General features: G+C 31.9%; 1 protein-coding gene across 1 annotated transcript; it reads left to right on the top strand.

The window, feature by feature from the left end:
- The first annotated feature begins 618 nt into the window (after positions 1-618).
- Positions 619-7,899, top strand: LOC127700207 (beta-parvin-like). Its single transcript, XM_052203616.1, has 2 exons — positions 619-1,041; positions 4,785-7,899. Exons 1-2 carry the CDS (start codon positions 646-648, stop codon positions 5,478-5,480), a joined length of 1,092 nt encoding a protein of 363 aa, XP_052059576.1. The 5' UTR covers positions 619-645; the 3' UTR covers positions 5,481-7,899.
- Positions 7,900-17,277: the final 9,378 nt, after the last annotated feature.

Here is a 17,277-nt window from a genome sequence, read left to right as displayed (position 1 = left end):
ACCAGACCGAATTTAATGTTATAATTTCCCCTAATGATAAGCAGCGTGTTTGGACGATTGACCGTAATTTTGTCGAAATATATCTTGAAGTTTGGTATTTTTGTAATTGTACAAATATATTTACACTCATATTAATACATCGGTGATATCAAAGAAGGGTATCATCAAGTATACATACAAAGAAATAAAAAGCAGTTCAAAACAGATATTGATAAATCCTTGGTTTAATAAACCCAGGTTATATACCTGTAAGATCCCATAAGTAGATCTAGAATTTAGAAGCCCAATTGCAGGATGGAGTTTACCTGGTTATATTGATGGGTTTATTGGAAGGATATTTTGTTCCTGTATATGACTACCAAACAGCCTCTTACCGTATACAAATCTTCAGTGATCTAATAGTATTCTCAGGTGAACATAGTTTTTGACATAAAATTTTATTATTTGATTTTTGTACACTATGTTTACAGTAATATTTCTTGTATGTTAATGTTATTCTAAACACCAATTTCAATAATCACTTACAATTTGTGAAAATATTGACAAGAGATAGACTTTATCCAAATGCTTGAATATTATAGATGTATCTTTAAACGCACCCATCACTGGAATGTGAGTACTTCCGGTTGGATTTTTGTTGTGAAAATGGCAACCTCACCCAATCCTGCGACCGTTGGAACGCCAAAGAAAAAGGACGAATCATTCCTTGATAAAATTGGGACGATTGGTCGCAAGAAGAAAGCTAAAGAAGCAAGTATTTTAGAAGAAGAAGGCAAACTTGCTATTGAATCTCCTACAAGTCCTACAATTCCAGACGTTGGTCCAGAGGGTTATTTACTGGATGAGTTGGAAGAAAGGTCCATGATTGAACCAACTTCAAAAGAAGACCCTAAAGTACAAGAGTTAATTAAGATATTGCTTGATTGGATAAACGACGTATTGGCAGATGACAGAATCATAGTGAAAGACATTCTTGAAGATTTATTTGATGGTCAAATTCTACAAAAATTGATAGAAAAATTGGCTGATATAAGAGTTCAGGTACATGAAAAATACAAGTACAATGAGTAACCTGGTTATTTCACCTTTGTTAGGTTAGATTGAATTATTGAATGTTCTATTACAGCTATGTTTTAAGACAAATGTAACTAAGACATAATTATCTTTATTGATGTATACAAAATGTATTAAATTAGCATTATTTCTCCGCCATTACTAGACATCACAGACATTCCCCTAAAATATTGACGTCACAATAGAAATTGATGGACGCCACAAAGGAAAAGGGATGTGTATGATGTCAAAAGTTCAAGTGCCTCAAATTCTTGGGACAAGTCTCACAAATACCCAAATCACTATAAATTCTATCTATTTAGCTGAATTGTCTGCAAATGACCCTATCCCTGTCTCCAAACAATCTTCTGGCTGAAGTCATGCAACAAACACTTTGAATTTATGATGTCAAATGTTTTAGCTTGGCAGAAAAATTTGCATATGAGTGTAAAAACTCACTACAAACCAGTTAAAGTCTGAAATGGCCTATATCTGTACTCGACTGTACTGATTTTTACTCGACCAGTCTGAATTGGTCTTAATTTTACTCGACATTACTCGACCCCAGTCTTAACCATACTCGACTGTACTGATTTGTACTTGACCCTTATCTTTGCCATTGAAAATAGTCTGAACTATTACTCGACCAGTCTGAAACAGTCTTAACCCATTCCCGACCTATTTTTTTCAGTCTAAACCATACTCGACCAAAGGTCTGAACAATACTCGACCAATCTGAACCATACTTGACCAAATAACCTCTACTTTTTCTAAATTTTAACTGTTAAAATAAATTTCTTTTTAATTGACATGACAACAGCCACAATAAAATAAAGATATATTATAAAAACAGATTTTTACATTCTTACATGATTCTCAGATTTTTCAAATAGAGATAGTTAAATCAAATTATCTTATGTAATAATTTAAATATATTAATTTTAAAGTTTTAGAGTTTTGTTAAAAAAAGATTTTCTTTTACCTAAAAACCACACCTATACTGAGGGTAATTAAACCTTATTAAGGTGCTTCTTGTTTGGCATGTTTTTTTTTAATTAATTTTCCTAAATTCCTAAATAAAAACTACATAGGTTTCATGGTTACATACAAAAAATGTACAATAGTTATATAATTACCTTTTAATGAGGTAACAACAGCCAACAAAATCACTGAAACTGTTTTACCTTATTTTAGAAATATATCTATTATTATAATTTGGGATATATTATATACAATATATATATCAAAAAGGGATAAAAATTAAAGAAATTAATAAAATTGTTCTTCTGATTAGTGGTGAAGTATAAAGTAATACCTCCTGCTTGGGGCAAACTCATGAAAAAGATCACACCTGGTCAGAGAGTATTAAATTCTAAATAACATTCATTCAAAATTGCAACATCCTGTGAAACTTAAATCACAAGGCCTTTATGAATTCACTAGATAAGTAATACACGAGTTTAAGAAAAATAGGGCTTTCTTTTTACCTGTAAAACATACATGTACTGAGGTAATTAAACCTTATTAAAGTGCTTCTTGCATGCCATGTCTTTAATTTTGACAAAAATTATTTAAATTTAATTGAAATAAATTTTTACTGTAACTTTGGAACACATTTCCTTTTTTAAAAGTTTATCACAGGATTACTATGGAAGTTCTATTATCATGATTATATTAAATTCTTGGTTTAACAAAACAAAGGTGTCATTTTTTAAATTTATCAAGTTGCTTTATATGCTATTTTATATATATTTTAATAAAAAAAAATGTTCACTGCATTATTTACTAAACTCAACTGACACCATAAATCTATATTAGGCTTAATTTAGTGATGAAAATTGTCCAGTAACCATAAAATATATCTGAAACATTCAAAAATTTTTGAATAACATTGAAAATATTAGTCACAATTCAGTTTTGAGATTATTTGATCAGCTTGTTTTATTTTTATTTTAAAGGTGATATATATGTATGTATATAAGTGTTGATGAATATGGTGTTGAAGTTATATTATGTTTATTGTGAAATTTTGGTTTCAATGCTATATTGAATACATTTTTAATTTCAAATTGTTGTTCAAATTTCTAGCCAGGGGAAATAGCTGTTGTTAAAAACAGTTCCTAAATTGATGAAATACAATAGATAAATACAAAAAATAGGTCTAGGTTGGTTAAGACTTGGTCGAGTATGGTTCAGACTAGGTCGAGTATGGTTCAGACTAGGTCGAGCATGGTTCAGACGTGTATAAAATGGTTAAGTACTGGTCGAGTACAAGTTCAGACTGTTAAGTATGGTTCAGACTACAGTCGAGTATTATCAAGTAAATTTCAGACCAATTCAGACTGGTCGAGTAAAAATCAGTACAGTCGAGTACAGATATAGGCCATTTCAGACTTTTACTGGTTTGTAGTGACTTCTATTCTGAATCTCAATGACCATGACTCATTTAACCTTCCCCCTAACTAGTGACAGTTGTAAAAGAACACAACACAAGAAGATACTGTAGAAATTAGTTTAAAGACCAAACAGCCTATTGTTTGTGTGCAATAGCTAACGCAACTTGATCGTGGCATAAAAGTTCTATGACGTTTCCATCTTCGCAAAAAGTGGCAGATTAGAACATCCCATTTTGTGTATTTCACGGAATCCACTATGACATACGCGTCAAAATACGTTTTGTCAAGAAATTTGGGAATGAGCGCCACAAAGAGATAGTGAAAAATACTTTTTATTCTTCCGTTATAATTGGGGAGTTTGACTAGTATACCGTAATCAGTCGATGCTTCTGTCCATCCGTCAACATTACATTGGCGAAAGAGTAGACTGAAAAGTGTGCTGATGCAAACTTCTGAAAGCAACGAGCAAAAACAAAAACACTTCTAAAGTCTAATAGTCCAACTGTCCAATAGTCTAGAATCTAGTCAGTGTCATCTTTTAGCAAAAATAAACTTTCCTTTTTTAAAAAGTTAAGTAGAAGGTGATTTTGAACAATTTTAAAAAAGAATTATTCTTGTCGGTTCAATATTATTATATTATTTGAATTTTTAAATGACAACCATATGTTGTTCATATTGGGGGGAAAACATGAAACTGAGGTTGCCATAGTGACAAAACGAAGTTGGTGACCCCCATAATTTTTCATAACATTTTGTTTCCAAAATCATGAAATACCTTGACACAAAATTTAAAGAAAAAATCACTGGTAGAACTGAATAAACTGTTTGGTCTTTAAAATGGCTTGACTCAAAAACCAACTAACAAAAAGACCCAAATTACTGATTAAAGAGTACTCATGTTCACTAAGAGTTACATGTATTTCAAAGCCAATTACAACTTATGAATAAATTATGTTCTCCAAAACTAAAATATCAATCATATGATTAATTATTTGATTACACATGTATGAAATAACAGCTTTTGGAAGTATGTAAACTAGTCAACATATAATCCGTAAAATGAGAGCAGTTACAAATATTAAAATAAGAAAACTACCAACAGGTCAAACATTATTTTGAATATTACACAAAACTGTTATGACATGGTGATATCTTTATTTTAATATTTATTCAGAACCACTTCCTTTCCATATCCTTGGGAGATGAAAAACTTTTGTTTCAGTCTAGTTTCATCTTTCTACAAACACACTTTACTGATATTGTCATTTGTAGTAGCTATAAATCTTTATAAGTATTTTTTCACTCCATCCCATTAACTTCTTGCTTTTATTTTAGGTACCAGAAGTAACCCAGTCAGAACAGGGACAGAAACAGAAGTTACAGATTATACTCTCAGTAATAAATCGACTGTTACAGTTACAATGGAATCAAGTCAGATGGAGTGTTGATAAAGTTCATTCAAAGAATCTCGTCGCCATTCTTCATTTGTTAGTTACTTTAGCAAGACATTATAGAGCACCAATTAGAATGCCTGATAATGTGTCCGTCAACTTAATCGTTGTGACAAAGAGGGATGGCATACTCCAGACCAAGAGAGTAGTAGAAGATATCACTACAATAAATGATGACATTGGTGCAAGATTTGAGCGAGATGCCTTTGATACATTATTTGACCATGCACCCGACAAACTTAATCTTGTAAAGAAAACCTTGGTTACATTTGTCAACAAACAGTTATTGAAGATAAACTTTGAAGTTGCCGATTTAGAAGCACAATTTCACGATGGAGTTTACCTGGTTTTATTGATGGGTTTATTGGAAGGATATTTTGTTCCTTTATATGACTACCACCAAACAGCCTCAACGTTTGATCAAAAGGTGCATAATGTACAGTTTGCATTCGATTTAATGCAGGATGCAGGACTTCCGAGACCAAAGGCCAGACCAGAAGATGTTGTCAATCAAGATCTAAAATCAACCCTGCGAGTATTGTACAATATTTTCACAAAGTACAAAGGTCAAGGAGCATAAATATAGACTGTTGGGAGCAGAATCAGTATATCCACCGTGCTAAAAGCTTAGTTATATGTGCAATAAAATCATCAAACTTGTTTATTTACAGATGTAGATTTTTATAATGTATTTATAGATATATGGCAGGTTATAGTAAGCAGTATAATGTAGTATATCAAACTTATACCCATTTGCATGTTTTGTTTTTCATTATAATGTTTTTGTCTTTTTCTTGTTTTTTACACACTATAAAATACCACTAATACCAGTGATTTTGCTAGCGCTCGTCACTTTCGTAATTTACGAAACTGTTTTCAAAATGACGAAAGTATTTCAAATCAATTTCGTCACTTAAATTTGGAAAGTGTAAAAATATTTTCGCATGAAAATACTATAATTCTACCTGTCTACATGTTTCTGACAAGTTTATGACCTTCAGCTAATTAACATTTACAACAGGTGTTATAAAGTTGTGATTACAGCTAATCCGCTTATCGCCATCGGATGGGTCACTTATCCGGTTAATTATTTTCCCCAGTAAAATTAGTCAGTCTGCATTTTAATTTCAATATTTCTCAAGGCCAAGGACTACAATTTGCAGTTCGCTTGTCGTAGTTTCGTCATTTGAACAAAATTGTTTTTCCCCGGACAATTCGCTTTTTAATTTCAATATTTCTGAAATTTTTCATTATAATGTTTTTGTCATTTTCATGTTTTTTACGCACTATAAAATACCACTAATAGTAATACTAACTTGTTTTGAATTTGAAGTATTCTGTCAAATTAATATGTGAATTTAAAACTTTTGGTAGCAGTTATTAGTCCCCTACGGACGAAGTCGAAGGGGACTTTAGGTTTGCACTCCGTCCATTTGTCCATCCGTCAGTCCGGCAAATCAGCTTTCCACACTTTTTTTCTTCGTTCTTGAAGACATTGATTTGATATTTGGTATATAGTTTTATCATGACAAGTTATAGATCAAGTTCGAATTTTGTTCCGGTCTGATAATTTAGTCCAGAGTTATGGACCATAACTCTGGACCATATCTAATGTTAGAGTACTATGTTAAACCATATTTCTGTACAAAGGGAGATAACTCATTTTTTAAAAGACATTCTTTGTAAAATTATTTGAAGAATTTTATGACAGGCTTGTTTGTTATTTAGTATAAACTAATTTTCTGAATGCTATATATATCAAAAAAAATTATGAAGAGAAATCCTTTAATTAGATAATAATCTATTTTTATTAATGTATATATTTCAATACATTACATTGTGTAGATAAAAGTTGTTGACATTTTATAGATAAGTTACAAATCTTTATTAGTTTGTGACAAATGAAAGAAAAAAATATTTGGAACTATTAATTATATCTGATTATAACTTGAAATAGATATATACTGTATTACATCATATCTAATTCTAGAGAACTATTAATCATATCTAATGTATTTTTCATCATGCTTATAAGATATTGATTGATAATTGGTATATAGTTTTATCATGACAAGTTACAGATCAAGTTCAAATTTTTGTTTTGGTCTAATAATTTTGTGCAGAGTTATGGTCCTTGGACTTGAAAAATTCACTCATATAATCAGTTTTCAACACTGCTTTCAGTCATGCTTGTTTATCATATAGTATATATATCTAGATTTCAAATTTGGAATTAAACAAAAAAAAGAAATATGTGTCCAATGCATGTCATGCCCCGCCAAAAAATTTCAAGTTGATGTGACCACAACTAGGTAATGCCTTTTACCAAACCTAAAACCTGATACAGGATGGATGAAGGCAGGGATGGACAAACATGTCCCCCTAATATTATATGTGAGGCTTAAAAGATTAGAAATAATTTCATTTCAAAAAGTGGAAAACATATATATAATCATGATTATAAAATTATTTTGGGTGCTCATATAACAATGGAGAAGAAGTTTAGACATAGTATGTTAAACAAAAGTAAAAATATAGACTTATCCAGCAAAGAATTCTTATATTAGAATTCTTTTGGCTTTTGAGCTTTTTTACATAAAAATATGTGTTTTTTCTTGTATGTCTCATAATTTGATGTATAAGAAAAAAAATCAGTTTTGAGAGATAACCAGCTGAAGTACATGTGTGAGAAAAAGTTCAATAAAATGATAATTGGCCTAGATTGTATTTGACCATAGAAAGAATTGTAAACAATTGATTTTGAAATACCTTTTCAATTTGTATTAATACTCAGATGACAATCATGCATGCATTAATATTTATTAGTTTGACATTATGTGTACATGTTTGTATGTAAAACTTAAAGAGTCAGTATAATTTAGGTGTTAGTTCTGGTACTATACATGTGTATACATCTACTTACTTTGTTATGCATTTACTGTTTAGAATATGTTTATCACATAAAGGAATTTTAAATAAAATGTATTTGAAATATAAAAGTGATAATACTAAGACAACAAATACATGTATACTGAAGTTATAATCTCTGTACAAACTAAAAAGCACATGTAAATAAGGATACAGAAAGGTATTATAAATAACATGTCTGACAACAAGGCTTATTGATATAACAGTAAACATCTAGAGGTCTCTATATATATATATGGCTTTAAAGTACTTTAAATTTGTGGTTCTCTTCTTTCAACTACCAATGGGAACTGGACTACATGTATTGATAAAGTCGTCCCAGTTAGAAATTACAGACAAGAAGATTTGCTTGCTATTATCAGTATTTACTAAACAGAGATTTACTAGGTTTTGGCAGGCATTGCTTCTTAGGGAAGGACCATTTAAATTCAAGGGGGGGGGGGGGGTTATGGTTTTTTTCTAAAAAAATAATATGATCCCCAATTTGATGAAAAAAAATATTCTGGTCAAGCAGATGACAAAAAAAAATTTTCTGACTCCGACAAAAAACCATACCCCCCACCTTGAAGTTAAATGGTTGCTCCCTTATATTGTTCCTTTCTATATATATATTTGTGAAAATATTCAACTATAGTTATTATATTCTATCACTCAATGAGACATTCACTATAGGGTTTGGCTTTTCATATTATGGTTAAGAAATCAGGTTATGGTATTGTAGAAATGGCTTGTAGATTGAAGTCTTGTTTTAAGTCCATATGTTTCACATAGGAGGTTATTTCATTGCATTATGTTAAATATCCACCTACCAGTCCAATGGTTGATTAAAACCATATATTTTTTCGTTTCCTAATAATTTTTTTAGTATTATTCACTTTATTCAGCTAACACAAACGTGTTGCTGTCATAGCATTTTTGCCTCGCATAGTGCTAGGTGAGTTATAGCCTTTACTTGGCACCCGTCATTGTCTTTCATCCTAGTATAAAAGTAAGGAGATGGGGTATGATTGCCAATGAGACAACTATCCACCAAAGTTCAAATAAAGTGGATGTAAGCAATTTTAGGCAACTGTACAGCCTTCAACAATGAGAAAAACCCATACCGTATAGATGGCTATAAAATGAACGGACATGAAAAATATGAAACAGTTCAATTGAGAAATCTAACAGCCTAATTTATAACTAAACAATTTACGAAAAAAAAATATGACAGATCTAGACATGAACCAATGACAACCACGTGCACTGAACTACAGGCTCCTGACTTGGGACAGGCAAATAAAGAATGTTGCTGGGTTAAAAATGTTTTCTGAGCGCTCAACCCTCCCCTATCCTGGGAAAGTGGTTTAACAGCACAACATAAAAGCAAACTATAAAAATCAGTTGAAAAAGGCTAGACTCATCAGATCGATACAAAGCAGAAAAAACAAACATAAACACAGATTGGATGTGGCACAGTATTTATCCATCCTTCATCCCTGAGATCTGAGTGTACTCACAGTTACTGACAACTAGTTCAAAGCCAATAACAACTAATTAAAAAAATCATGTACTAGTATCTAAGACTAAAACAACTGATAACAAAATCAATATTTATACCAATAAAAACACTATTCAAAGAGCTAATTACAGTGTTGAATTGGTAGTCCATCGTCTTCCCAAAGAAGAAAAAAATCTTCTTCCTTGAACAACTGAACTGATTACAACCAAACTTGAATTGAATGATCATTAGGGTATCTAGTGAAACAGGTTGTATTTGTTGTAACTACTTCCCAGATGACTACTTATAGTAGTTATTGCCCATAAATGTCAATGTTTTGTCAATTTTTTTTAGCTATTGCCTATTATATTAAAAACTATCATAGAAAGGTAGAAACTGTTAACAGAAAAATGATTAGCAAAACAAGCTTTACAAAAATGCTGATATGACTGAAATCATTTGATGAATCCTTATATGAGTTATGGCCCTCTAATGACGATTTTGGCTAATTTTTAGCGCACCTGGCCGAAAGGCCAAGTGAGCTTTTCTCATCACTTGGCGTCCGTCGTCGTCATTAACTTTTACAAAAATCTTCTCTGAAACTACTGGGTCAAATTTTACCAAAATTGGCCACAATCATCATTAGGGTATCTAGTTTAAAAATGTGTCCGATGACCCCGCCTGCCAACAAACATGGCCGACATGGCTAAAATTAAATATAGGGGTAGAATGCAAGTTTGGTCTATTATCTTGAAAACCGCTATGAGTGGAGAAAATCTGTTAGGGGCAAAAATGTTCAGAATGATGAGATCTGCATATTGTCTATTTACTTCAAAACTCTCAGACGATTTTCAATAGTTGTTGCCCTTAAATGACGAATTTTACCGATTTTTTTCATGTTTGCCGAATATCTGAAAAACTAAAATATGCAGAGAGAAACTTTGTACACCAAAAATGATCAACAAGATAAGATCTACAAATAAGTTTCAATCATGAAATCGTCTGACGACCTCTTATTGGAGTTATTGCCCTTTGATAAAGATTTATAGCATATATTTTTTTTGCGTCTTTGCATAATATCTGAAAAATAATAATAGATAGATAGAAACTTAAATTAGAAAAATGATCGGCAAAACTTGATCCACAAATAAGTCAAATAGCCGAAATCACCAGTCTACTCTTTGTAGGAATACTTGCTCTTTGATAACAATTTTTACCAATATTTAAGTTTTTGACTATTATCTTGAAAACAATAAAACATAGCTTTGAATAGCAAAAATGATCAGAAAGACAAGATCTACAAATAAATAAAATCTTGCCGAATTGGTGAATAAGTTTTACTATAAAACACATGTACATGGCCTTTCTCTTAAAAGAAAAATCTTTTATCTTATCAAAATCTTCAGAAATGTACTGCTATAGAATTGTTGCCTTCCCGTACTCTAATTCACCGATAGCTTTTCCGTATACAGTGACCTGAGCCACGAAAACTCTCGCTAGTAATTCGCCAACCGCACAGCGCAAGTGCGAGGGAAAAACTGTGAGGATGGAAAAGTTACTAAACAAACGTGGAAGTAGGATAGTGTTAATTGACGTTAATAAAAGAAAAATGTAAATACACCAAATAATTTTCACAACTGTTATGACAAAGTTTAATTAACAAATAGAAACGTTTGGAAATTCTATAACTTGCTATTCGCTCAGCATCAGCACTAATTTGACTAAAATATGCAAATGTTATATGAAGGTATAAAACAAACTATGATTTACCAGATCAATTTAACATGCCAAAACTTATATTTGCTAACCTACTTAAAAAAAACATGTAAAGCAACACGTTGTTTTACAGATTCATATTAAATTCAGTGAATACAAATCTAGTAACAACGACATATACAGTATAATCTGTTTAGGCCGATTTTTAATGTATTTTTTAATTTTTTTACCACATTTCAATAGCCTTTATTCGTGTTGAATGAAGGAAAATTCATCACTTGTCAAACCATAAAAAATATTGTATATTTAAACTCTGGAATTTTAAGCACTTCAGAATCGGTCACCTCGTATTCTATTATGGTTATAATATCATCATATCCGAAATTTCAGAATATGTCACCGAAGACTGGCATTTTTCTATAAATGGCTACACATAGGTTCTTTATTAATGTTTAATACATGTTCAAACATTTCCCTTTGATTGTTTTAATCAGCATTAGTATAACAGTTACCACAAGTTGCAAATGTTATATGTAGGTATATAACGATCTTGATTTGCCAGATCACTTGAACATGTCAAAACTTTATTTTTGGGGCAGATTAGACAGATGACAACAAATTCGTAAACCGATTAAAGTATGATAATCTCTGATTCCGATGTACGAATTACGTAGTTTACCTTAATATTGTTTCAATAATTAACAGATCTCTTAATAAAGAAAACCATAGGCGGATCAGAGACATATATACACAACAAATATACTGACAACAAATGGAAGTTTTTAACGACCTTGACTGGCTATACAGCCCTTGCACGGTCGGTATAAAAATATACTGAAGTTATATATCTGTGTATATATGTCTCTGGGCGGATTAAGGGGTGATTGGAGGCCCCTAATGCTACATATACGGTTAATGCATAGACTTTTCACCTGTCCCATCCCGAACATTGCCTAGTTCCTCCCTTTCCAAAATCCTAGATCTGCATCTGAAAACAAACGAACAGTTTTTAAAATTTAGATCTAAAAAATACATTTGTTTGTATTTTGAACACATAAATAATACCGAAAATACAGAAAAGTTGTAAAAAGAATTTACTCAACCGTATAATCATAGTGCAAACTTATATTAGAAAACATGTACGGTAACATGTTTTTCATGTTTTATACAGATGCGTGTATTAACTCGGTCAACACAAAACAGTAGCACCATCTACAGTGTAATCCGTTTAGGATAATCAAATTAATATGTATTTAATACTTTTATCCCATTTCAGAAGGCTTCATTAATATTGATTCAAGGAACCATGCATAATTGTTAAACCATGAAAAATATTTAATATAGAAATTGAAGAAAATAGATTCTAAAAATTGAATTTCGGGTGAAGTTATCAGCAGAATCAGGCACTTCAGATTTCATTTTCGGGTACAAATTATAAAAGTGTCAACCAAATTAGTCCTTAACTATCGCTCATCATAATCTCCATTAACCCAGGCAGTAATCGAAATAAAATCAAACAATACCTTCAACACGGAGCCTTGGCTCACACCGAACAGCAAGCTATAAAGGGCCCCAAAAATGCGGACATCATCTTAATAATATGTTTGAATTTTTTAGTCTGTTTCTATGTTCATCAAACGTTTATTTCAGTCATTTAATTAATTAAAAAAATCTTCATTCCAATCATCATGTTTACACATAAATTATATGTATTGTATCATAATTATTGTTTCAAACAAAAATATTGAATTATTAATTTTCAAAATTTGCATTAAGAGAAGAACCAAATATTTCGGTCAAGAGAAATACCTTATGAAATTGGTATAGTGTTATCTTTATGTACCAGATGTGTGTAGATAATAACATAAAAAACTATAAGTGATAATGTCTAACGTGTATTGTTTGTGTCCGGAATTATTCTTCTTCTCATTGGTACATTATTGATAAAACTTAGGTGTATCAACTATCTTAACGCATCTATCCCATCGAACATGAGATAAAGGATACAACAGATACAGTTAAGTCGGCCTCATATCTTGACTTACATCTCGAAATTGACAATGAGGGTCGGTTGAAAACAAAACTTTACAAAAAAAAGAGATGATTTCAGCTTCCCAATTGTGAACATTCCATTTCTATGTAGCAACATTCCAGCAGCGCCTGCATACGGAGTATATATCTCCCAGTTGATACGATATTCCAATGCTTGTATTTCCGATCATGATTTCCTTGATAGAGGGTTGCTGCTCACAAGGAAGCTATTAAACCAAGAGTTCCAAGTGGTGAAGTTGAAATCATCCTTCGAAAATTGTGCGGACGCCATCACCAGTTGGTTGACCGTTATGGGATATCCGTTTCACAGATGATAGCGGATATGTTACAAATGTCGTAACTACCCGAATGTGACCTACCGAATTAGACTTATTACCGGATTGTATACTAACACGAGCAACGCGACGGGTGTCACATGTGGAACAGGATCTGCTTACCCTTCCGGAGCACATGAGATTTCCCTAAGTTTTTGATGGGGTTCGTGTTGCTCAGTCTTTAGTTTTCTATGCTGTGTTATGTGTACTGTTGTTTGTCTGTTTGTCTTTTTCTTTTTAGCCATGGCATTGTCAGTTTATTTTCGACTTATGAGTTTGAATGTCCCTTTGGTATCTTTCGCCTCTCTTTTGTTCATGAAAATACACGTATTAACAAAACCAATCTAATCAATCAAAAAGGAGAAGTAGGGTACACCGTTCACGAATTTTAGAAACTCTCTTTACGTCGCTTCATCTAGACAATGGCTACCCTTATCTTGTATATAAAAAAAGTTGATTTGAGAATATTCTAATGAGGTAGAAACCTACTTGGACCGGAACACGAGAAGATTAGGTTGAAATATCAATGTTCAAAGGAGCTTAACATGTAACAACCAGTGTGACATTATATCTTATCCGCATGCACATGCATACTAAAATGTAACATTAAACAAATCTACATGTTAATAAAAAAGTAATGCAAAAGTAGTTGCGATATAAAGATAGATTGGTGCTCTCATTTATTTCAAAATGTTTGGTAGGTTAAAATCAATGGAATATAAATCTAGAAAAAGTCAACGGATTTACATTTCCATGGTAAGGTTAAACCATACACGAAATTTCCCAAAGAAATAATAAACCATTGAGACCATAGGGTCGATACCAGGCAAGGTCAAATTGTTTCAGTTGAAATGATCATATCTCTACATACTAATAGCTCAATAATCCAAAAGAATAAAAATACAACAAAAGAAAAATCAAATGAAATGAAACAAAAAAAGATTCATGTGCGTGTACTGATCTTGTAACGAGAATTTCGCATTGACTAGTCTCTCATAGTTAGAAGATTTAGAAACAAGATTATTTTTTCTGTTGAATTGTGCAAATACACAGATATCAGTAATACCGCTTCTGGTGGACTATTAGTCCCCGAGAGTATTATCAGCTCAGTAATCAGTACTTCGGTACTGACATGATAAAAATTTATAAATTACGAAGAAACTAAGGTTTCAATTCTCTCAGGGAAAGTTGAACTTTGATGAATTTGGCTATTATTTTTAGGTCCTTATGTGTCATTTATCTCTTCAACTGAATGTACCTTCATCAGGAATGCAAAACGCCCAATATTTGAAAGCCAAGGATGTATAAGAACCGAAACAGTTGAAGAGCTATATGACTAAAAAGGACCAAAAAATTATAGCCAAATATATCATTTACATATGGTAAAGACACTTGTCTTCCGTTGAAGGTAGTTTGTTGACCTCTACATGACTTTTAGTTTGGATGCGTATCGTTAAGTTGTAGTATAATTAACGTACACCCATCATTTGAATTCATTTATAAACCTCTTTTTATTGGCATGTTTTATGTAATACAATGAAATATTCCTGTGTCATGAATATAAAGATTGATTGGTACTTAGTTTTTGACTTTTTAAGAATTTCCCTTTTTTTTCTTCATTCCATTGGAATAAAGACTAATGGGTATTTTTTTCATTAAAGACATTTCATATATTATCCTAGTCTATAAGTCTTAGAGAAAACATGTGATTTTTGATCGAGTTCAAAGTAGCATCATTTTACATTCATACCATTCTTTTTTTACTGCCTGTACACTTTCTAAAATGTTTAAGAGATTAAGATTATGCACTCGGCAAAGGATGTATAGATGTGTCTTCTCCAATAAACAGACTGGTAAGTATAATTTGTGATGTAGCTATTTTTCGTCTTTTTAAACCAGTAAGATCGGAACAATTTCACGATGAAAATATAAAATTCCTTCCAATTCAGTTTTCAAATAAAGGAATCGATGCTAACCAGATAAGCAACGTTCTTCATCACAAAGGAGTAACATCTAAAAGTTCCTATTGTTTCATACAGTTACGCCAAAACCATTGCACCTAAAATATATATTCATAAACAAGCATTACGAAGAATTGTTGAAAACCCCTCTGCAATGTGACTGTTACCACTCTCAATATATAAACAACCCGTCTGGCCATGTAATTACTGGTGATCTAAACATAATTCAACATGAACATCTTCGGAATGTGATATGTCATGGTCCTAAATCTAGAGAGCCACAACAGAACAATTGGAACCATAACTTTCTTGAAAATAATAATGAATTCCGTTGAGGATAACACCAGAGCATGGGTAAAAGAGAGAAGATTGAACTAGATGCTCTGTAGAGGAGTGTGTGAATGCAATTAGGTCTTTGATATGAAACGTCGAATCCACAAGTTGAAAAACTGTGTGAATGCTCGACCTAAGTCCATATTCAGAAACAAAGAGGCTACGAAATGTCTATCCTTTCTTCGCGATACATATTAAAGTTAAAGAGGGATTACAAAAATACTGTAAAACTGTTTAATCGAGTAATGTCATTAACCATATGTGGATTCTTCAAAACTCGAAAGAACTTCTGGAAACGTCATTGATGTCTGAGCAAAAAATTAATGACCCAGGGTTATGTCAAACAACGTCTCATCCTTGTTCTCAAAGTGTTTAGATCTGATAGACAAACATTCAGCGTTTTCTTTGCAAATAATACAGGATGGTCTTGAGTTATAGATTGTAGGTGCTGACATAATGTATCATTTTATTAACTTCAAGTTTTTCACTTTATTTGTCTTTATAATATCATGTTTATTTTGGTCGTTTGACTCTTGTTGTGGCTCTGTATTTGTGCATTCAGCTTTCAAGTATTTGGCTTTGTGCGTTCCTGTTATGGGTAGGTTCAGATGTGCGATTTGGACGCATGGGGATTTTACAGTGTCGTTTAATTTTGTATACCCGTGAATTTATAGTTTTATTGAATTTGTACTTTATCAGGAAAGTGCATAAGTCATTATGTTTAACTATACTGTATGTACTATCAACTACAAAAATGTTTTGTTGGCGTCTTTGTCAAATCTATTTGTATGTTTTTTTCAATTTTTGAATCGGTTCTGTTGTATATCTGTTATGTGTTTACACGGTTTTGGCTCATGGATCACAATTATTGTCATGTTAACCAATTATGTATGATTTGTCAATATAACGGAACTATGTATAGCTGTCATTCCAGTGGGAGGTTTAGCTAGCTTTAAACCAGGTTTACCCGACCATTTTCTTCGAAAAACTTTTGTGCCAAGTCAGGAATATGATAGTTGTATTCCATTGGTTGATATAGTCGATCGTTTTATTTTGTCAGGTTACAAAGACTTCCACCTTTTTTAATTTACCTTAGATTTAGGTATTTTTGTTAACACTTTTTTTACATGACAACTGATCAGCACCAATTGGGAAATTATTAAAGTTCAGACAAGTAAAATTTGTTTTCAATTGAGAGGAAATTGAAAAATTTACAAAAAGATTCCAGTATTGCCAGTAGCCGTCATCTTTCTTGTGTTATTTCTCATAAATTTGACCCAAACCATATGATGCATTATTGATACATTGTCTGCCACCTATGCATTACAGAAGCGTAATTTTAACGATTGGACTTGTAAAGGAGGAAAATGGATATTTATCCATTAGGATCCAAAATTGCTTTAGGTTTACTTTCTCCGATCAAAAGGAACTTAATTCAGAAATTTAAATCCTTAAAGAATACGCGTTACTGGCAGTTTTCAATCATATTAGTCTGGAATTTGGTCTAGCAGTTTCAAAAGAGCTTATTGATGGAAATGCGATAAAATTCAGCGGTACCCGCCCGCAGTAGCTCACACTAACCTTTTATTTTTA

This window comes from Mytilus californianus, unplaced genomic scaffold (genome assembly GCF_021869535.1).
Source record: "Mytilus californianus isolate M0D057914Y unplaced genomic scaffold, xbMytCali1.0.p SCAF_5, whole genome shotgun sequence".
Taxonomy (NCBI): domain Eukaryota; kingdom Metazoa; phylum Mollusca; class Bivalvia; order Mytilida; family Mytilidae; genus Mytilus; species Mytilus californianus.
This window is presented reverse-complemented; position numbering and strand designations above follow the sequence as displayed.